The sequence below is a fragment of the Oncorhynchus masou genome, chromosome 24 (genome assembly GCF_036934945.1).
Source record: "Oncorhynchus masou masou isolate Uvic2021 chromosome 24, UVic_Omas_1.1, whole genome shotgun sequence".
Classification (NCBI taxonomy): Eukaryota; Metazoa; Chordata; class Actinopteri; order Salmoniformes; family Salmonidae; genus Oncorhynchus; species Oncorhynchus masou.
This window is the reverse complement of record NC_088235.1, coordinates 9,952,841-9,972,564: the sequence shown is the minus strand read 5'-3', so window position 1 is coordinate 9,972,564 and position 19,724 is coordinate 9,952,841. Positions and strand designations below refer to the sequence as shown.

The 19,724-nt window shown below is 38.5% G+C and overlaps 1 protein-coding gene across 1 annotated transcript in view; it reads right to left on the bottom strand.

The window, feature by feature from the left end:
• Positions 1-19,724, bottom strand: part of LOC135513383 (dedicator of cytokinesis protein 1-like) — a 1,066,221-nt gene that overhangs the window by 20,228 nt on the left and 1,026,269 nt on the right. Inside the window, 2 exon segments of the mRNA XM_064936309.1 lie at positions 9,612-9,693; positions 10,239-10,380. Of these exon segments, the coding sequence (XP_064792381.1) occupies positions 9,612-9,693; positions 10,239-10,380 (224 nt within the window).

Below are 19,724 nucleotides of genomic sequence, written 5' to 3'. Positions count from 1 at the left end.
GGACTAATATAACAGGTGATACAGTACCTGTCTGTCTCCATCTCATTTAGTTCAGGACTAATATAACAGGTGATACAGTACCTGTCTGTCTCCATCTCATTTAGTTCAGGACTAATATAACAGGTGATACAGTACCTGTCTCCATCTCATTTAGTTCAGGACTAATATAACAGGTGATACAGTACCTGTCTCCATCTCATTTAGTTCAGGACTAATGTAACAGGTGATACAGTACCTGTCTGTCTCCATCTCATTTAGTTCAGGACTAATGTAACAGGTGATACAGTACCTGTCTGTCTCCATCTCATTTAGTTCAGGACTAATATAACAGGTGATACAGTACCTGTCTCCATCTCATTTAGTTCAGGACTAATATAACAGGTGATACAGTACCTGTCTGTCTCCATCTCATTTAGTTCAGGACTAATATAACAGGTGATACAGTACCTGTCTCCATCTCATTTAGTTCAGGACTAATATAACAGGTGATACAGTACCTGTCTCCATCTCATTTAGTTCAGGACTAATATAACAGGTGATACAGTACCTGTCTGTCTCCATCTCATTTAGTTCAGGACTAATGTAACAGGTGATACAGTACCTGTCTGTCTCCATCTCATTTAGTTCAGGACTAATGTAACAGGTGATACAGTACCTGTCTATCTCCATCTCATTTAGTTCAGGACTAATATAACAGGTGATACAGTACCTGTCTGTCTCCATCTCATTTAGTTCAGGACTAATATAACAGGTGATACAGTACCTGTCTGTCTCCATCTCATTTAGTTCAGGACTAATGTAACAGGTGATACAGTACCTGTCTCCATCTCATTTAGTTCAGGACTAATGTAACAGGTGATACAGTACCTGTCTCCATCTCATTTAGTTCAGGACTAATATAACAGGTGATACAGTACCTGTCTCCATCTCATTTAGTTCAAGACTAATGTAACAGGTGATACAGTACCTGTCTGTCTCCATCTCATTTAGTTCAGGACTAATATAACAGGTGATACAGTACCTGTCTCCATCTCATTTAGTTCAGGACTAATATAACAGGTGATACAGTACCTGTCTGTCTCCATCTCATTTAGTTCAGGACTAATATAACAGGTGATACAGTACCTGTCTCCATCTCATTTAGTTCAGGACTAATATAACAGGTGATACAGTACCTGTCTGTCTCCATCTCATTTAGTTCAGGACTAATATAACAGGTGATACAGTACCTGTCTCCATCTCATTTAGTTCAGGACTAATATAACAGGTGATACAGTACCTGTCTGTCTCCATCTCATTTAGTTCAGGACTAATATAACAGGTGATACAGTACCTGTCTCCATCTCATTTAGTTCAGGACTAATATAACAGGTGATACAGTACCTGTCTGTCTCCATCTCATTTAGTTCAGGACTAATATAACAGGTGATACAGTACCTGTCTGTCTCCATCTCATTTAGTTCAGGACTAATATAACAGGTGATACAGTACCTGTCTCCATCTCATTTAGTTCAGGACTAATATAACAGGTGATACAGTACCTGTATGTCTCCATCTCATTTAGTTCAGGACTAATATAACAGGTGATACACTACCTGTCTGTCTCCATCTCATTTAGTTCAGGACTAATATAACAGGTGATACAGTACCTGTCTGTCTCCATCTCATTTAGTTCAGGACTAATATAACAGGTGATACAGTACCTGTCTCCAACTCATTTAGTTCAGGACTAATATAACAGGTGATACAGTACCTGTCTGTCTCCATCTCATTTAGTTCAGTACTAATATAACAGGTGATACAGTACCTGTCTGTCTCCATCTCATTTAGTTCAGGACTAATGTAACAGGTGATACAGTACCTGTCTGTCTCCATCTCATTTAGTTCAGGACTAATATAACAGGTGATACAGTACCTGTCTCCATCTCATTTAGTTCAGGACTAATATAACAGGTGATACAGTACCTGTCTGTCTCCATCTCATTTAGTTCAGGACTAATGTAACAGGTGATACAGTACCTGTCTCCATCTCATTTAGTTCAGGACTAATATAACAGGTGATACAGTACCTGTCTGTCTCCATCTCATTTAGTTCAGGACTAATATAACAGGTGATACAGTACCTGTCTCCATCTCATTTAGTTCAGGACTAATATAACAGGTGATACAGTACCTGTCTGTCTCCATCTCATTTAGTTCAGGACTAATATAACAGGTGATACAGTACCTGTCTCCATCTCATTTAGTTCAGGACTAATGTAACAGGTGATACAGTACCTGTCTGTCTCCATCTCATTTAGTTCAGGACTAATATAACAGGTGATACAGTACCTGTCTGTCTCCATCTCATTTAGTTCAGGACTAATATAACAGGTGATACAGTACCTGTCTGTCTCCATCTCATTTAGTTCAGGACTAATATAACAGGTGATACAGTACCTGTCTGTCTCCATCTCATTTAGTTCAGGACTAATATAACAGGTGATACAGTACCTGTCTGTCTCCATCTCATTTAGTTCAGGACTAATATAACAGGTGATACAGTACCTGTCTGTCTCCATCTCATTTAGTTCAGGACTAATATAACAGGTGATACAGTACCTGTCTGTCTCCATCTCATTTAGTTCAGGACTAATATAACAGGTGATACAGTACCTGTCTCCATCTCATTTAGTTCAGGACTAATATAACAGGTGATACAGTACCTGTCTGTCTCCATCTCATTTAGTTCAGGACTAATGTAACAGGTGATACAGTACCTGTCTGTCTCCATCTCATTTAGTTCAGGACTAATATAACAGGTGATATAGTACCTGTCTCCATCTCATTTAGTTCAGGACTAATGTAACAGGTGATACAGTACCTGTCTGTCTCCATCTCATTTAGTTCAGGACTAATGTAACAGGTGATACAGTACCTGTCTGTCTCCATCTCATTTAGTTCAGGACTAATATAACAGGTGATACAGTACCTGTCTGTCTCCATCTCATTTAGTTCAGGACTAATATAACAGGTGATACAGTACCTGTCTCCATCTCATTTAGTTCAGGACTAATATAACAGGTGATACAGTACCTGTCTCCATCTCATTTAGTTCAGGACTAATGTAACAGGTGATAGAGTACCTGTCTGTCTCTATCTCATTTAGTTCAGGACTAATATAACAGGTGATACAGTACCTGTCTGTCTCCATCTCATTTAGTTCAGGACTAATATAACAGGTGATACAGTACCTGTCTGTCTCCATCTCATTTAGTTCAGGACTAATATAACAGGTGATACAGTACCTGTCTGTCTCCATCTCATTTAGTTCAGGACTAATATAACAGGTGATACAGTACCTGTCTGTCTCCATCTCATTTAGTTCAGGACTAATATAACAGGTGATACAGTACCTGTCTGTCTCCATCTCATTTAGTTCAGGACTAATATAACAGGTGATACAGTACCTGTCTGTCTCCATCTCATTTAGTTCAGGACTAATGTAACAGGTGATACAGTACCTGTCTGTCTCCATTTCATTTAGTTCAGGACTAATATAACAGGTGATACAGTACCTGTCTCCATCTCATTTAGTTCAGGACTAATGTAACAGGTGATACAGTACCTGTCTCCATCTCATTTAGTTCAGGACTAATGTAACAGGTGATACAGTACCTGTCTGTCTCCATCTCATTTAGTTCAGGACTAATGTAACAGGTGATACAGTACCTGTCTGTCTCCATCTCATTTAGTTCAGGACTAATATAACAGGTGATACAGTACCTGTCTGTCTCCATCTCATTTAGTTCAGGACTAATGTAACAGGTGATACAGTACCTGTCTGTCTCCATCTCATTTAGTTCAGGACTAATATAACAGGTGATACAGTACCTGTCTGTCTCCATCTCATTTAGTTCAGGACTAATATAACAGGTGATACAGTACCTGTCTGTCTCCATCTCATTTAGTTCAGGACTAATATAACAGGTGATACAGTACCTGTCTGTCTCCATCTCATTTAGTTCAGGACTAATATAACAGGTGATACAGTACCTGTCTGTCTCCATCTCATTTAGTTCAGGACTAATATAACAGGTGATATAGTACCTGTCTGTCTCCATCTCATTTAGTTCAGGACTAATATAACAGGTGATACAGTACCTGTCTCCATCTCATTTAGTTCAGGACTAATATAACAGGTGATACAGTACCTGTCTGTCTCCATCTCATTTAGTTCAGGACTAATATAACAGGTGATACAGTACCTGTCTGTCTCCATCTCATTTAGTTCAGGACTAATATAACAGGTGATACAGTACCTGTCTCCATCTCATTTAGTTCAGGACTAATATAACAGGTGATACAGTACCTGTCTGTCTCCATCTCATTTAGTTCAGGACTAATGTAACAGGTGATACAGTACCTGTCTGTCTCCATCTCATTTAGTTCAGGACTAATATAACAGGTGATACAGTACCTGTCTGTCTCCATCTCATTTAGTTCAGGACTAATATAACAGGTGATACAGTACCTGTCTGTCTCCATCTCATTTAGTTCAGGACTAATATAACAGGTGATACAGTACCTGTCTGTCTCCATCTCATTTAGTTCAGGACTAATATAACAGGTGATACAGTACCTGTCTGTCTCCATCTCATTTAGTTCAGGACTAATATAACAGGTGATATAGTACCTGTCTGTCTCCATCTCATTTAGTTCAGGACTAATATAACAGGTGATACAGTACCTGTCTCCATCTCATTTAGTTCAGGACTAATATAACAGGTGATACAGTACCTGTCTGTCTCCATCTCATTTAGTTCAGGACTAATATAACAGGTGATACAGTACCTGTCTGTCTCCATCTCATTTAGTTCAGGACTAATATAACAGGTGATACAGTACCTGTCTGTCTCCATCTCATTTAGTTCAGGACTAATATAACAGGTGATACAGTACCTGTCTGTCTCCATCTCATTTAGTTCAGGACTAATGTAACAGGAGATACAGTACCTGTCTGTCTCCATCTCATTTAGTTCAGGACTAATGTAACAGGAGATACAGTACCTGTCTGTCTCCATCTCATTTAGTTCAGGACTAATATAACAGGTGATACAGTACCTGTACCTGTCTCCATCTCATTTAGTTCAGGACTAATATAACAGGTGATACAGTACCTGTCTGTCTCCATCTCATTTAGTTCAGGACTAATATAACAGGTGATACAGTACCTGTCTCCATCTCATTTAGTTCAGGACTAATGTAACAGGTGATACAGTACCTGTCTGTCTCCATCTCATTTAGTTCAGGACTAATATAACAGGTGATACAGTACCTGTCTCCATCTCATTTAGTTCAGGACTAATATAACAGGTGATACAGTACCTGTCTGTCTCCATCTCATTTAGTTCAGGACTAATATAACAGGTGATACAGTACCTGTCTGTCTCCATCTCATTTAGTTCAGGACTAATATAACAGGTGATACAGTACCTGTCTCCATCTCATTTAGTTCAGGACTAATATAACAGGTGATACAGTACCTGTCTGTCTCCATCTCATTTAGTTCAGGACTAATGTAACAGGTGATACAGTACCTGTCTGTCTCCATCTCATTTAGTTCAGGACTAATGTAACAGGTGATACAGTACCTGTCTGTCTCCATCTCATTTAGTTCAGGACTAATATAACAGGTGATACAGTACCTGTCTCCATCTCATTTAGTTCAGGACTAATATAACAGGTGATACAGTACCTGTCTCCATCTCATTTAGTTCAGGACTAATATAACAGGTGATACAGTACCTGTCTCCATCTCATTTAGTTCAGGACTAATATAACAGGTGATACAGTACCTGTCTCCATCTCATTTAGTTCAGGACTAATGTAACAGGTGATACAGTACATGTCTGTCTCCATCTCATTTAGTTCAGGACTAATATAACAGGAGATACAGTACCTGTCTGTCTCCATCTCATTTAGTTCAGGACTAATATCACAGGTGATACAGTACCTGTCTGTCTCCATCTCATTTAGTTCAGGACTAATATAACAGGTGATACAGTACCTGTCTGTCTCCATCTCATTTAGTTCAGGACTAATATAACAGGTGATACAGTACCTGTCTGTCTCCATCTCATTTAGTTCAGGACTAATGTAACAGGTGATACAGTACCTGTCTGTCTCCATCTCATTTAGTTCAGTACTAATATAACAGGTGATACAGTACCTGTCTGTCTCCATCTCATTTAGTTCAGGACTAATATAACAGGTGATACAGTACCTGTCTCCATCTCATTTAGTTCAGGACTAATATAACAGGTGATACAGTACCTGTCTGTCTCCATCTCATTTAGTTCAGGACTAATGTAACAGGTGATACAGTACCTGTCTGTCTCCATCTCATTTAGTTCAGGACTAATATAACAGGTGATACAGTACCTGTCTGTCTCCATCTCATTTAGTTCAGGACTAATATAACAGGTGATACAGTACCTGTCTCCATCTCATTTAGTTCAGGACTAATGTAACAGGTGATACAGTACCTGTCTGTCTCCATCTCATTTAGTTCAGGACTAATATAACAGGTGATACAGTACCTGTCTGTCTCCATCTCATTTAGTTCAGGACTAATGTAACAGGTGATACAGTACCTGTCTGTCTCCATCTCATTTAGTTCAGGACTAATATAACAGGTGATACAGTACCTGTCTCCATCTCATTTAGTTCAGGACTAATGTAACAGGTGATACAGTACCTGTCTGTCTCCATCTCATTTAGTTCAGGACTAATATAACAGGTGATACAGTACCTGTCTGTCTCCATCTCATTTAGTTCAGGACTAATATAACAGGTGATACAGTACCTGTCTGTCTCCATCTCATTTAGTTCAGGACTAATATAACAGGTGATACAGTACCTGTCTGTCTCCATCTCATTTAGTTCAGGACTAATATAACAGGTGATACAGTACCTGTCTGTCTCCATCTCATTTAGTTCAGGACTAATATAACAGGTGATACAGTACCTGTCTCCATCTCATTTAGTTCAGGACTAATATAACAGGTGATACAGTACCTGTCTGTCTCCATCTCATTTAGTTCAGGACTAATATAACAGGTGATACAGTACCTGTCTGTCTCCATCTCATTTAGTTCAGGACTAATATAACAGGTGATACAGTACCTGTCTCCATCTCATTTAGTTCAGGACTAATGTAACAGGTGATACAGTACCTGTCTGTCTCCATCTCATTTAGTTCAGGACTAATGTAACAGGTGATACAGTACCTGTCTCCATCTCATTTAGTTCAGGACTAATATAACAGGTGATACAGTACCTGTCTGTCTCCATCTCATTTAGTTCAGGACTAATATAACAGGTGATACAGTACCTGTCTGTCTCCATCTCATTTAGTTCAGGACTAATATAACAGGAGATACAGTACCTGTCTGTCTCCATCTCATTTAGTTCAGGACTAATATAACAGGTGATACAGTACCTGTCTGTCTCCATCTCATTTAGTTCCGGACTAATATAACAGGTGATACAGTACCTGTCTGTCTCCATCTCATTTAGTTCAGGACTAATATAACAGGTGATACAGTACCTGTCTGTCTCCATCTCATTTAGTTCAGGACTAATGTAACAGGAGATACAGTACCTGTCTGTCTCCATCTCATTTAGTTCAGGACTAATATAACAGGTGATACAGTACCTGTCTCCATCTCATTTAGTTCAGGACTAATATAACAGGTGATACAGTACCTGTCTGTCTCCATCTCATTTAGTTCAGGACTAATGTAACAGGAGATACAGTACCTGTCTGTCTCCATCTCATTTAGTTCAGGACTAATATAACAGGTGATACAGTACCTGTCTCCATCTCATTTAGTTCAGGACTAATATAACAGGTGATACAGTACCTGTCTGTCTCCATCTCATTTAGTTCAGGACTAATGTAACAGGTGATACAGTACCTGTCTGTCTCCATCTCATTTAGTTCAGGACTAATATAACAGGTGATACAGTACCTGTCTGTCTCCATCTCATTTAGTTCAGGACTAATATAACAGGTGATACAGTACCTGTCTGTCTCCATCTCATTTAGTTCAGGACTAATGTAACAGGTGATACAGTACCTGTCTGTCTCCATCTCATTTAGTTCAGGACTAATATAACAGGTGATACAGTACCTGTCTGTCTCCATCTCATTTAGTTCAGGACTAATATAACAGGTGATACAGTACCTGTCTGTCTCCATCTCATTTAGTTCAGGACTAATGTAACAGGTGATACAGTACCTGTCTCCATCTCATTTAGTTCAGGACTAATGTAACAGGTGATACAGTACCTGTCTGTCTCCATCTCATTTAGTTCAGGACTAATGTAACAGGTGATACAGTACCTGTCTGTCTCCATCTCATTTAGTTTAGGACTAATATAACAGGTGATACAGTACCTGTCTCCATCTCATTTAGTTCAGGACTAATATAACAGGTGATACAGTACCTGTCTGTCTCCATCTCATTTAGTTCAGGACTAATGTAACAGGTGATACAGTACCTGTCTCCATCTCATTTAGTTCAGGACTAATGTAACAGGTGATACAGTACCTGTCTGTCTCCATCTCATTTAGTTCAGGACTAATATAACAGGTGATACAGTACCTGTCTCCATCTCATTTAGTTCAGGACTAATATAACAGGTGATACAGTACCTGTCTCCATCTCATTTAGTTCAGGACTAATGTAACAGGTGATACAGTACCTGTCTGTCTCCATCTCATTTAGTTCAGGACTAATGTAACAGGTGATACAGTACCTGTCTCCATCTCATTTAGTTCAGGACTAATATAACAGGTGATACAGTACCTGTCTGTCTCCATCTCATTTAGTTCAGGACTAATATAACAGGTGATACAGTACCTGTCTGTCTCCATCTCATTTAGTTCAGGACTAATATAACAGGTGATACAGTACCTGTCTGTCTCCATCTCATTTAGTTCAGGACTAATGTAACAGGTGATACAGTACCTGTCTCCATTTCATTTAGTTCAGGACTAATATAACAGGTGATACAGTACCTGTCTGTCTCCATCTCATTTAGTTCAGGACTAATATAACAGGTGATACAGTACCTGTCTGTCTCCATCTCATTTAGTTCAGGACTAATATAACAGGTGATACAGTACCTGTCTGTCTCCATCTCATTTAGTTCAGGACTAATATAACAGGTGATACAGTACCTGTCTCCATCTCATTTAGTTCAGGACTAATGTAACAGGTGATACAGTACCTGTCTGTCTCCATCTCATTTAGTTCAGGACTAATATAACAGGTGATACAGTACCTGTCTGTCTCCATCTCATTTAGTTCAGGACTAATGTAACAGGTGATACAGTACTACTCAGAGAATGCAAAGGATGAAACTAAATAGACATTTTCATCCAGTAGTAATATGCATTAATATGTCACTCAGATGGACTTTAGTCCTGACGTAACCCACCCATACATGATGTAAACACTCCATATGACAGAAGTCAGACCAGACACAGACAGACAGACAGACAGACAGACAGACAGGACAGACAGGACAAACAGGACAGACAGGACAGACAGGATACATACCTGACGATCTGCTCAGAGACGGGTTTGTTCTGGAACTTTGAAGGGAGTTCTAGAACAGGCTTGACGGTGAAACACTGGATGTCTGTCATCACAGCCGTTAACGGAAATATTGAAGTGTTGAATATAAACGAACTGGTCACAATGAGTTCAACTAAAACAGAACACAGCTGTAAAGTAGGAGACGCTCTACCATACAAACTAAAGCCATGATTAGACCCTCCCAGTCTGCTGAATGTGTGGGGTTAACGTGTGTAGATGGTGGCGGTGAAGCACTTTGTGAAGACTGTTGATGTATGGGAAAAGGACTTTATAAATATCATTGATTGATTGATTGATTGATTGACTGACTGTAATCTCTGTGATAAGTATACACTGTCAGGGATAGTTCCTGATATCTGTCTGACTCAATCGATCAACATTTTATTTTATCAAGCCCATTTTCCATCAGCAGTCCTGTACAGAAACCCAGCCTAAAACCACAGAGAACAAGCAATGCAGAGGCAGAAGAACAGTGACGAGGAAAAACTCCCTAGAAAGGCCCGGAACCTAGGAAGAAACCTAGAGAGGAACCAGGCTCCGGTGGGTGGCCAGTCCTCTGCTGGCTGTCTATCCCTGTGGTAAGGATACACTGTGAGGAAGAGGTCTTGATGTCGTCGCCGGGCGGCGTGGTCGTCTTCATCTTGTCCGCGTTGGGGAACTGGGTGAGCAGTCTGGCCTCAAAGTCCTCTCTCCTCTCGTACTCCTTCCCCCTATAGATGAACATCTTGTTCTGAGAGGGGAAAAACAGAGAGAACGTTGTGGGGGGTTTATAGACCACTTCTGTCTGACCACCAGAAGATGCTTTGTGGCAGAGTCGTAGCCACGCTGGGCTTCGGGGGGGTGAGGGTTCACCACCGAGGCAGCTCAATGTCACCCTGCCATGCTTCACTACACTGGACTAGTGACGAACACAGATCACACACACACACACTGAACTGGCCCAACAGGGCGGCATAACACTGCAGACACAGTGTGATATGGGGTTGAATGGGTGTTGGATCTGGTGTATAAACCACATGACTTTACTGGGATGTAGTGAACGTATTGTTTGATGCAATGGCAACAAACAGGGGTTAAGTCCTTGGTCTGATCAAAACTCATGTCTTCCTTCTGCTACGTCAGTAAACAGTGTCTCATCCCTCTGCTACGTCAGTAAACAGTGTCTCATCCCTCTGCTACGTCAGTAAACAGTGTCTCATCCCTCTGCTACGTCAGTAAACAGTGAGAGTTATTACCAGTGAACTGGTGTGAAAACAGAGAAACAATAAGCTCAATAGGCTTTGAACCCTGTTCTGTTCTCAACAGGCTTTGAACCCTGTTCTGTTCTCAATAGGCTTTGAACCCTGTTCTGTTCTCAACAGGCTTTGAACCCTGTTCTGTTCTCAACAGGCTTTGAACCCTGTTCCGTTCTCAACAGGCTTTGAACCCTGTTCCGTTCTCAACAGGCTTTGAACCCTGTTCCGTTCTCAACAGGCTTTGAACCCTGTTCCGTTCTCAACAGGCTTTGAACCCTGTTCCGTTCTCAACAGGCTTTGAACCCTGTTCCGTTCTCAACAGGCTTTGAACCCTGTTCCGTTCTCAACAGGCTTTGAACCCTGTTCCGTTCTCAACAGGCTTTGCTTTCTGCGCATGAATTGCCCCGCAGAAGAATTGTCAGGGCGCAGAGAGACGAGAGATTGGACTTCGCTGAGTTCGCTCCATTCGTTTGCACTATATAGATCGATTAAACATTATATCAGTCCCTTTTCAATGCAACAAACCAAAACAAATCTAACTTTACAAGATTGAGCCTGTGATTTAGTTGTGGGCAGAGCACAACGGAGTAGAATTCTATTGGCTGGGGTAGCCCACGAGCGATCTTTCAATCTCCCACGAGTGAATGCGCTTTTCAGATCAGATCAGATCAGTTCAGATCAGATCTGCACGTTTGTTGATATTCTTTGCTAGTTAGCGAGTTATTAGCCTAGCTTTCGATACATAGAGGTCAGCAATGGGGTATTTAATGCTTCCTACAAGAGCACAACACATGTAGGCTACATTTCAAGTGGTCTTTGAAAAGCCAGTCAGGTTAAAAGCTTATGTCTTAATTAAAGGAGCAGTGTTGTATTTTGAGACAAGTAGTTTCATGCATCATACAACACAATACAATTGATCTGTGTGTCCCATGGTGTTACAGACCAAGTAAAACAAATCATGAATTAAAGTCAAGCCCTTCATCATGTCAAACATTTTTAAAAGTCTCATGTAATGTCGGCCTGCATTAAACATCACATAAAGACTACTATAGACCTGCATTAAACATCACATATAGACTACTAAAGACCTGCATTAAACATCACATATAGACTACTGTAGACCTGCATTAAACACCACATATAGACTACTATAGACCTGCATTAAACATCACATATAGACTACTATAGACCTGCATTAAACATCACATATAGACTACTATAGACCTGCATTAAACATCACATATAGACTACTGTAGACCTGCATTAAACACCACATATAGACCTGCATTAAACATCACATATAGACTACTGTAGACCTGCATTAAACACCACATATAGACTACTATAGACCTGCATTAAACATCACATACAGACTACTATAGACCTGCATTAAACATCACATATAGACTACTATATACCTGCATTAAACATCACATATAGACTACTGTAGACCTGCATTAAACATCACATATAGACCTGCATTAAACATCACATATAGACCCTGCATTAAACATCACATATAGACTACTGTAGACCTGCATTAAACATCACATAAAGACTACTGTAGACCTGCATTAAACACCACATATAGACTACTATAGACCTGCATTAAACATCACATATAGACTACTAAAGACCTGCATTAAACATCACATATATACTACTGTAGACCTGCATTAAACACCACATATAGACTACTATAGACCTGCATTAAACATCACATATAGACTACTATAGACCTGCATTAAACATCACATATAGACTACTATAGACCTGCATTAAACATCACATATAGACTACTGTAGACCTGCATTAAACACCACATATAGACCTGCATTAAACATCACATATAGACTACTGTAGACCTGCATTAAACACCACATATAGACTACTATAGACCTGCATTAAACATCACATACAGACTACTATAGACCTGCATTAAACATCACATATAGACTACTATAGACCTGCATTAAACATCACATATAGACTACTGTAGACCTGCATTAAACATCACATATAGACCTGCATTAAACATCACATATAGACCTGCATTAAACATCACATATAGACTACTGTAGACCTGCATTAAACATCACATAAAGACTACTGTAGACCTGCATTAAACACCACATATAGACTACTATAGACCTGCATTAAACATCACATATAGACTACTATAGACCTGCATTAAACATCACATATAGACTACTGTAGACCTGCAATAAACATCACATATAGACTACTATAGACCTGCATTAAACATCACATATAGACTACTGTAGACCTGCATTAAACACCACATATAGACTACTATAGACCTGCATTAAACATCACATATAGACTACTATAGACCTGCATTAAACATCACATGTAGACCTGCATTAAACATCACATATAGACTACTGTAGACCTGCATTAAACACCACATATAGACTACTGTAGACCTGCATTAAACATCACATATAGACCTGCATTAAACATCACATATAGACTACTGTAGACCTGCATTAAACACCACATATAGACTACTGTAGACCTGCATTAAACATCACATATAGACTACTATAGACCTGCATTAAACATCACATATAGACTACTATAGACCTGCATTAAACATCACATATAGACTACTATAGACCTGCATTAAACATCACATATAGACTACTATAGACCTGCATTAAACATCACATATAGACTACTGTAGACCTGCATTAAACATCACATATAGACCTGCATTAAACATCACATATAGACTACTGTAGACCTGCATTAAACATCACATATAGACCTGCATTAAACATCACATATAGACTACTATAGACCTGCATTAAACATCACATATAGACTACTATAAACCTGCATTAAACACCACATATAGACTACTGTAGACCTGCATTAAACATCACATATAGACTACTGTAGACCTGCATTAAACACCACATATAGACTACTGTAGACCTGCATTAAACATCACATATAGACTACTATAGACCTGCATTAAACATCACATATAGACTACTATAGACCTGCATTAAACATCACATATAGACTACTATAGACCTGCATTAAACATCACATATAGACTACTATAGACCTGCATTAAACATCACATATAGACTACTGTAGACCTGCATTAAACATCACATATAGACTACTGTAGACCTGCATTAAACATCACATATAGACCTGCATTAAACATCACATATAGACTACTATAGACCTGCATTAAACATCACATATAGACTACTATAGACCTGCATTAAACATCACATATAGACTACTGTAGACCTGCATTAAACACCACATATAGACTACTATAGACCTGCATTAAACATCACATATAGACTACTATAGACCTGCATTAAACATCACATATAGACCTGCATTAAACATCACATATAGACTACTGTAGACCTGCATTAAACACCACATATAGACTACTGTAGACCTGCATTAAACATCACATATAGACCTGCATTAAACATCACATATAGACTAATGTAGACCTGCATTAAACATCACATATAGACCTGCATTAAACATCACATATAGACTACTATAGACCTGCATTAAAAATCACATATAGACTACTATAGACCTGCATTAAACATCACATATAGACTACTGTAGACCTGCATTAAACACCACATATAGACCTGCATTAAACATCACATATAGACTACTGTAGACCTGCATTAAACACCACATATAGACTACTATAGACCTGCATTAAACATCACATATAGACTACTATAGACCTGCATTAAACATCACATATAGACCTGCATTAAACATCACATATAGACTACTATAGACCTGCATTAAACATCACATATAGACTACTGTAGACCTGCATTAAACATCACATATAGACCTGCATTAAACATCACATATAGACTACTATAGACCTGCATTAAACATCACATATAGACTACTGTAGACCTGCATTAAACACCACATATAGACTACTATAGACCTGCATTAAACATCACATATAGACTACTATAGACCTGCATTAAACATCACATATAGACCTGCATTAAACATCACATATAGACTACTGTAGACCTGCATTAAACACCACATATAGACTACTGTAGACCTGCATTAAACATCACATATAGACCTGCATTAAACATCACATATAGACTAATGTAGACCTGCATTAAACATCACATATAGACCTGCATTAAACATCACATATAGACTACTATAGACCTGCATTAAACATCACATATAGACTACTATAGACCTGCATTAAACATCACATGTAGACCTGCATTAAACATCACATATAGACTACTGTAGACCTGCATTAAACACCACATATAGACTACTGTAGACCTGCATTAAACATCACATATAGACCTGCATTAAACATCACATATAGACTACTGTAGACCTGCATTAAACACCACATATAGACTACTGTAGACCTGCATTAAACATCACATATAGACTACTATAGACCTGCATTAAACATCACATATAGACTACTATAGACCTGCATTAAACATCACATATAGACTACTATAGACCTGCATTAAACATCACATATAGACTACTATAGACCTGCATTAAACATCACATATAGACCTGCATTAAACATCACATATAGACTACTGTAGACCTGCATTAAACATCACATATAGACCTGCATTAAACATCACATATAGACTACTATAGACCTGCATTAAACATCACATATAGACTACTATAGACCTGCATTAAACACCACATATAGACTACTGTAGACCTGCATTAAACATCACATATAGACTACTGTAGACCTGCATTAAACACCACATATAGACTACTGTAGACCTGCATTAAACATCACATATAGACTACTATAGACCTGCATTAAACATCACATATAGACTACTATAGACCTGCATTAAACATCACATATAGACTACTATAGACCTGCATTAAACATCACATATAGACTACTATAGACCTGCATTAAACATCACATATAGACTACTGTAGACCTGCATTAAACATCACATATAGACTACTGTAGACCTGCATTAAACACCACATATAGACTACTGTAGACCTGCATTAAACATCACATATAGACCTGCATTAAACATCACATATAGACTAATGTAGACCTGCATTAAACATCACATATAGACCTGCATTAAACATCACATATAGACTACTATAGACCTGCATTAAAAATCACATATAGACTACTATAGACCTGCATTAAACATCACATATAGACTACTGTAGACCTGCATTAAACACCACATATAGACCTGCATTAAACATCACATATAGACTACTGTAGACCTGCATTAAACAACACATATAGACTACTATAGACCTGCATTAAACATCACATATAGACTACTATAGACCTGCATTAAACATCACATATAGACCTGCATTAAACATCACATATAGACTACTATAGACCTGCATTAAACATCACATATAGACTACTGTAGACCTGCATTAAACATCACATATAGACCTGCATTAAACATCACATATAGACTACTATAGACCTGCATTAAACATCACATATAGACTACTATAGACCTGCATTAAACATCACATATAGACTACTGTAGACCTGCATTAAACACCACATATAGACTACTATAGACCTGCATTAAACATCACATATAGACTACTATAGACCTGCATTAAACATCACATATAGACCTGCATTAAACATCACATATAGACTACTGTAGACCTGCATTAAACACCACATATAGACTACTGTAGACCTGCATTAAACATCACATATAGACCTGCATTAAACATCACATATAGACTAATGTAGACCTGCATTAAACATCACATATAGACCTGCATTAAACATCACATATAGACTACTATAGACCTGCATTAAAAATCACATATAGACTACTATAGACCTGCATTAAACATCACATATAGACTACTGTAGACCTGCATTAAACACCACATATAGACCTGCATTAAACATCACATATAGACTACTGTAGACCTGCATTAAACACCACATATAGACTACTATAGACCTGCATTAAACATCACATATAGACTACTATAGACCTGCATTAAACATCACATATAGACCTGCATTAAACATCACATATAGACTACTGTATACCTGCATTAAACACCACATATAGACTACTGTAGACCTGCATTAAACATCACATATAGACCTGCATTAAACATCACATATAGACTAATGTAGACCTGCATTAAACATCACATATAGACTACTATAGACCTGCATTAAATATCACATATAGACTACTGTAGACCTGCATTAAACATCACATATAGACTACTGTAGACCTGCATTAAACACCACATATAGACTACTATAGACCTGCATTAAACATCACATATAGACCTGCATTAAACATCACATATAGACTACTATATACCTGCATTAAACACCACATATAGACTACTGTAGACCTGCATTAAACATCACATATAGACCTGCATTAAACATCACATATAGACTACTATAGACCTGCATTAAACATCACATATAGACTACTATAGACCTGCATTAAACATCACATATAGACTACTATAGACCTGCATTAAACATCACATATAGACCTGCATTAAAAATCACATATATACTACTATAGACCTGCATTAAACATCACATATAGACTACTATAGACCTGCATTAAACACCACATATAGACTACTGTAGACCTGCAATAAACACCACATATAGACTACTGTAGACCTGCATTAAACATCACATATAGACTACTATAGACCTGCATTAAACATCACATATAGACCTGCATTAAACATCACATATAGACTACTATAGACCTGCATTAAACATCACATATAGACTACTATAGACCTGCATTAAACATCACATATAGACTACTGTAGACCTGCATTAAACATTAGATTTAGACTACTATAGACTATATCATAGAAATCAACAGCTGTTTCCATGTGAAAATGTTATAGGATTTGCTCCATTGGTTTTGTTGGTAGGTCTACATTATGCTCCGATATCCACAATAATCTATTGGCTACTGTCTAAAACTGTCAGGGTACAGCTTATTGGCTACTGTCTAAAACAGTAAGGGTACAGCCTATTGGCTACTTTCTAAAACTGTCAGGGTACAGCCTATTGGCTACTGTCTAAAACTGTAAGGATACAGCCTATTGGCTACTGTCTAAAACTGTAAGGATACAGCCTATTGGCTACTGTCTAAAACTGTAAGGATACAGCCTATTGGCTACTTTCTAAAACTGTCAGGGTACAGCCTATTGGCTACTGTCTAAAACAGTAAGGGTACAGCCTATTGGCTACTTTCTAAAACTGTCAGGGTACAGCCTATTGGCTACTGTCTAAAACTGTAAGGATATAGCCTATTGGCTACTGTCTAAAACTGTAAGGATACAGCCTATTGGCTACTGTCTAAAACTGTAAAAAGACAGCCTCCAGTTTCCGCTCACAAGACCATACATTTGCTCAGTGCCACCCCAAAAAATAAGAGGGAACATTGAAGACGGGCAAACTACACTGAACTAAAAATATAAACACAACATGTAAAGTGTTGGTCCCATGTTTCATGAGCTGAAATAAAACATCCCAGAAATGTTTCAAACGCACAAAAATCTTATTTCTCTCAAATGTTGTGCACAATTTTGCTTACATTACTTTTAGTGAGATTTTCCTTTGCCAAGATAATCCATCCACCTGACAGGTGTGGCATATCAAGAATTTGATTAAACAGCATGATCATTACACAGGTGCACCTTGTGCCGGGGACAATAAAAGACCACTCTAAAATGTGCAGTCTTGTCACACAACACAATGCCACAGATGTCTCATGTTTTGAGGAAGTGTGCGATTGGCATGCTGACTGCAGGAATGTCCACCAGAGCTGTTTCCAGAGAATGGAATGTTGATTTCTCTACCATAAGCCGCCTCCAATGTCATTTTAGAGAATTAGGCAATTAGTCCAACTGGGTTTAGAACCACAGGACACGTGTATGGTGTTGTGTGGGCGAGCGGTTTGCTGATGTCAACGTTGTGAACAGAGTGGCGTTTGGGATTATGGTATGAACAGGCATAAGCTACGGACAATGGACACAATTGTGTTTTATCAATGGCAATTTGACCAATAGGACCTATTGTGTATGTTACCAAGCAGTAATAAAATAAAATAAACTCAGTTTGGTGGAACTCTGCTGTTGGGAAAACAGCACAGTTTCGGTCCTAATCTATGGCTTGACATCAGCAAACAGCCAATCAATGTTTTATTTTTGAATATTCTATACTATAGAATCAGAAACACAGTGGTAAAACCAGGATATCGCTGGTCTATTTCATGTGGGACCTCAGATAGAGCTTCTATCACACACACACTGCCGTTTAAACATTCGTTATTTAACTAGGCAAGTCAGTTAAGAACAAATTCTTATTGACCATGACGGACTACCTACAGGGTCAGCCCCTGGACACAATTAGGGTTAAGTGCCTTGCTCAAAGGACACTGGCCCAACGCTCTAATCGCTAGGCTACCTGCCGCCCATTCTATCGGGGTGTGTGTGTGTTCCTCTCAATGCCAGGGTGCTCATTACTCAGCTCCCAGAATGCACCATTCTGACAGAGAAAGGAAATCACAGTCTATCACAGAGGAGGCGAAGAAGCAACAACAGAAAACGGTTCTCATACTTCGGCTCGTCAATAATTCATTACTGTTTTTTGTAAATGGAAAAACACAGTCGGCCAAGAAACTAGTGTCATGACGAAGTCAATAAAAAGAAGAATAGAAAATCAAACAGCATCTAGAATGAAATGCATAGATTATTTAAACATGTCGGCAGA